At 51.1% G+C, this 4,348-nt stretch overlaps 1 protein-coding gene across 1 annotated transcript in view; it reads right to left on the bottom strand.

The window, feature by feature from the left end:
- LOC123025837 (sulfotransferase 2A1-like) overlaps positions 1-4,348 on the bottom strand; it is a 14,895-nt gene continuing 10,547 nt past the window's right edge. The window contains exons 3-7 of the mRNA XM_044434905.1: positions 3,765-3,973; positions 2,944-3,070; positions 1,273-1,367; positions 625-805; positions 1-146 (exon numbers count right to left, since the gene is read on the bottom strand). Coding sequence (XP_044290840.1) covers positions 37-146; positions 625-805; positions 1,273-1,367; positions 2,944-3,070; positions 3,765-3,973 — 722 coding nt within the window. The 3' untranslated portion in view covers positions 1-36. The remainder of the gene's footprint in view (positions 147-624; positions 806-1,272; positions 1,368-2,943; positions 3,071-3,764; positions 3,974-4,348) is intronic.

The following is a 4,348-nucleotide window of genomic DNA, read 5'->3' as shown; positions in this document are numbered from 1 at the left end:
GACCACAGAATAGCTTAAGCAACGGTCTGGCCTTCTTTATTCCCATGGGAAGGTGACACCCACGTCCCGCATCTTCTCTCGATAGACACGGTCAAAATGTTCACTCTGTGCCACCGTCAGGTGGTTCTTCCAGTCCCCGCAGATCCCTGGAACACCATAAGGGACTCAGCCTGGAGTAGGTCCAGAATGTGTCCCCCTTGAGTAAACCTCACCCAGTTGGCCCTGGTCAGCAGGGCAGGGGAAGGAGGGAGAGGGAGAAGGCAGAGAGGCAGCCCCCCAAGCAGAAACCGTCTGGGCAACTGCCTTGCCCAGCTGGGGTTGACTGTACAGGCTGTCTGAGGGAGCAGCATGCAGGGAGCAGCCAAGGAGGGCTGAGTTTGCCCCCACCTCACCCCAGCATCTCAGCATCCTGCAGGCATGGTGGAAATCAGTGTCCTTTCAGAGATGCTTGAAGCAGCCAGTGGGGCCCTAAGATGGAGCTGGCAAAGCCCCGTCTGCCAGAGCACAGTCCCCCACCTTCAGCCCTCCTGCCTCTCCCCTTCCATTCTCTCGTCTCAAGGGGGGAAATTTGGGCAACCTCAATCCGAGATCTTTTCTGCCTCCCAAGGAAGCTCTACTTTTTACCTTTCCGAAATATACTTCCTTTCATTAGGTCAAAACTATGCTCTGGCAACTGGGAGGGCTGCAACATTTTGCTCTCCTTCATCCTCTGGAACGAGGCATTTTCCACCACGGAATCAAGCTGCTGGCAGGTCAGCTCCTTACCGAGGAAGTGGCAGATCTTCTGCACGGTGCCCCGCATGTCCTGGGGAGGAAACGGCAAATTGCAAAGATGAGTAGATGCACTCTCAGTGTGTGGAGAATCTGCGACATAATCCATTACACACAGAGAAGATGGATGCCATGTGGTGGGCACACTTGGCCCATTCTTGTGTTGGCTTCCTGGCAATCCCAGGGCAGAGCAGCCAGGAGCACAAGAGCGGGATTCTTGCCTCAGCTTCTCAGTCAAAGCACTGCCTGCCATGTTGTCCCAGAATGCATCTCAGCCAGCACAATGCCCAGTCAACACACACCCCTTCCTTGCACGAGGAATCACACAGGGAGTACACCTAGTCAAGTGCGCATCTTGGGAAAGGCCTGCATATATGAGCGGCTCTCCTTCATTGATGTGTCTTTACTTTTAAAAATGTTTGTAAATAACAAGGCTTGATGCTTTTGATGCACACTGAGGTATCTATTTGTGTCTGAAGATATTGGAAGTTACAGCCATACCTGCTTGAGCTCTTTGTAAGTGACAAAGAAGACGTTGGGTCGGTCCTTCACCCCAGTCCAGCTTTTCACATGGTCGAACCAGGAACCGAACACCACTGCAAGTGCAAAGCCAAGGCACGAAAGTAACCAATGGCGTGGATGTAGGTGGGACTGGAAGAGGAGGGTTGAAGTCTCTGCCCACCTTGGGGACATTCAAGTCGAACCACAGCGGTGTCGAGGAGGAATCCCCCTCACGAGCTCCCCACCTGTCTCAGTTATTCACACCCTCCTCTGACAGAGAAGGGAAGCTCCCACGCCAGTTTTGCCACAGAGCGGCTTAGCTGCAAGATGCCTTTCTGTGCAGTGGCTCTCAGGAACTCCGCATCCGCACTGTTCTCTGTATAGCTGCTACGTGGAGTGGAGAGAAGCTACCCTTTAACAACATGCTCCTGCTTTCCAGGCACTGCTTCTCCTGCAGTGCACAGGATGATGTTGCAGTTTGTTCTGGCTGTTGCCATCCTGTTCTTTAGCAGCATGGATTTCACCCACTGTGCACACGCTCAAGCAGAGGCACCAAGATCGAAACATGCTGCTTTGCCCTCATGTGTGTCGCATTCCTGGAGCCAATGCCCCCTTTCCCTAAGAGGGGCTGCTGCTTGCGGGGTACTCGAAAGACTGCTCCCGCTCCAGGGAGTCCCTCATTCCACCTCTGGTTGACCAGCCTGTTGCCCCACCAGCCTCACATGGAAATGCTTCATGGTGAGGGACAGGCACTTGAAGACCATCTTGTCACCTTTGGTGCAGCAGGACTGTAATAGGTGGACGATACTTAGTTGGACACGCAGACACATGGCCAGTTTCAGGACAACTTCACCAGTCCATGGATTCCCTCAAGCAAGTTGGGAGATAGCAATGAAAAGTACCCCTGCCACATGCCATCTAGAAACCTCCATTACAGTCTCCTCTTTCTGGCTAGAAGATCGGAGTGGAGCGAGGTGGTGCAGTGGCTGTGGAGGTGGCCCCCTCTGACCCCAAGAGAAAACATCCACTGATTTTCCCCCCTCCATACATTTCCTAGTGACAGATTTTATTTTCCTGGGCTCCAAGATCACTGCAGATGGGGACTGCAGCCAAGAAATTAAAAGACACTTGCCCCTGGGGAAGAAAGCTATGGCAAATCTAGACAGCATACTAAAAAGCAGAGACAACACCCTGCCAACAAAAGTGCGTATTGTCAAGGCTATGGTTTTCCCAGTTGCAATGTATGGCTGTGAAAGCTGGACCATAAGGAAGGCTGAGCATCAAAGGATTGAGGCCTTCGGATTGTGGTGCTGGAGGAGACTCCTCCGAGTCCCTTGGACCACAAGGAGATCTAACCGGTAAGTCCTAAAGGAGATGAACCCTGACTGCTCTTTGGAAGGCCAGATATGGAAGATGAAGCTCAAATACTTTGGCCACCTAATGAGAAGGAAGGACTCCCTGGAGAAGAGCCTAATGCTGGGAACAATTGACGGGAAAAGAAGAAGGGGGCGGCAGAAGATGAGGTGGCTGGATGGAGTCACGGAAGCAGTTGGTGTGAGCTTAAGTGGACTCTGGGGGATGGTAGAGGACAGGAAGGCCTGGAGGAATGTTGTCCATGGGGTTGCAATGGGTCAGACACAACTTTGTGACTAACAACAACAACACAAATACCATTTCCACTCAGGAAGTCTTCCAGGAACTCTGCCCATGTTCCAGGGTGCTTGCAGAATTTGCAGAACTTGGCGAAGTGGTAGAATGAAACCAGCACATCTCTGGGGTTGCGCAGGGTGTAGATAACCTGAGGACCAGAGAGGGACCTTGTTAAGCATGAGCAGATTTTTCCTATTACATAAAAACACCACAGGGGAAAAGATGCATGCTATTCGTCTGCGTGAGCGTGTCCATCCAGGCAAATATAAAGGAAAAATATACACATGCAGCAGTTGAACACAACTGAACACAGGGAAGGGCCAGTGAAGAGAATCTCACAGTGCAGAAATGGAAATCTGAGGAAAATGGGAATGGCTTCTTCTTCAGCAGGCAAACCCAGCACTTCACAAGGAGTTCCATTCCTTTAGCCTTTGGATTCCAGTCATAAGGCACGTGATCCCTGAACAGGGAGCCTGCAGTGCTGGAGGTCTTCCACTGGCATGGGCTTGGGAAAAAGAGCCCTTGAAGGCCTTTTCAGCTCCCAGATTCCCCCAGTCTATGCCACCTACTCTGAATTTCCTGGAAATGTTTTGGGAGCTTTCTGCTTGGAGGACCATCTGGCCCCTAAAAAAGAAAGTATTGCAGATTCCACAGTATAGCAAACAGGACTTTGTGTAGCCAAGAGGGCCCAAGGTAAGATCCACATTGAGCATGGAAGGCGAATTCAACCTTAGTGTGTTCTTTGTACAATCAGAGGACCATGCTTTAGCATTAGACCTGTAAGTGCAGAATTCCATTCCTACATTTTACACACTACCAGAAGGTGAAGGCAGGCTTCCTACCTTAGCTTTGGAGTGGAGGAAGGACTTAGGGAAGAGCTGAAACGGCAGGTGACTGGATAGCAGCCTGGGTGGAGGAAGTTCCAAGGCACGCTTCAAGCAATACTCATGCTCAATCCATGGGGGCCGCTGCGCTAGGCTCAAACTCTGAATCCATGAAGGGTCCCCATCATGCCGGATCAAGCCCAAGATCTCTTGCATCCAAAAGGTGCCTGAGGGAGGACAAAAGTGTCACAGAGCTCCCTCTTCTCCTGGGCCTGAAATTACCTTCCAATTCTCACTTGCAGTGCCTACAAATACTGCCAGCCCCTTGCAAGACTATGTGATTCTTTTTAGACAGAATAGATTTCTGTAAACTGCTAGTAGCTACCGGAAATGCTTCAAAGCCTGAATCCCCCAAATTCATGACCAGTTCCACACTGCCACATTTACACAAAGTGTGTTCCTGGGGCGGAGAGGGTGTGGGCAGGGGCAAGAGAAGCTTGTAACCAGGGGTCCAAACTAGTGGTTACATGTTTGTCTTTCTGTGTGATGCAATCGTTAAGCAGCATTCCTGTTGATGTGACCAGTGAGGCCCTGCAAGGATA

This window comes from Varanus komodoensis, unplaced genomic scaffold, assembly GCF_004798865.1.
Source record: "Varanus komodoensis strain SLA01 unplaced genomic scaffold, ASM479886v1 scaffold29_1, whole genome shotgun sequence".
Classification (NCBI taxonomy): Eukaryota; Metazoa; Chordata; class Lepidosauria; order Squamata; family Varanidae; genus Varanus; species Varanus komodoensis.
The sequence above is the reverse complement of the archived record's forward strand: the minus strand, read 5'-3'. Positions and strand labels throughout refer to the sequence as shown.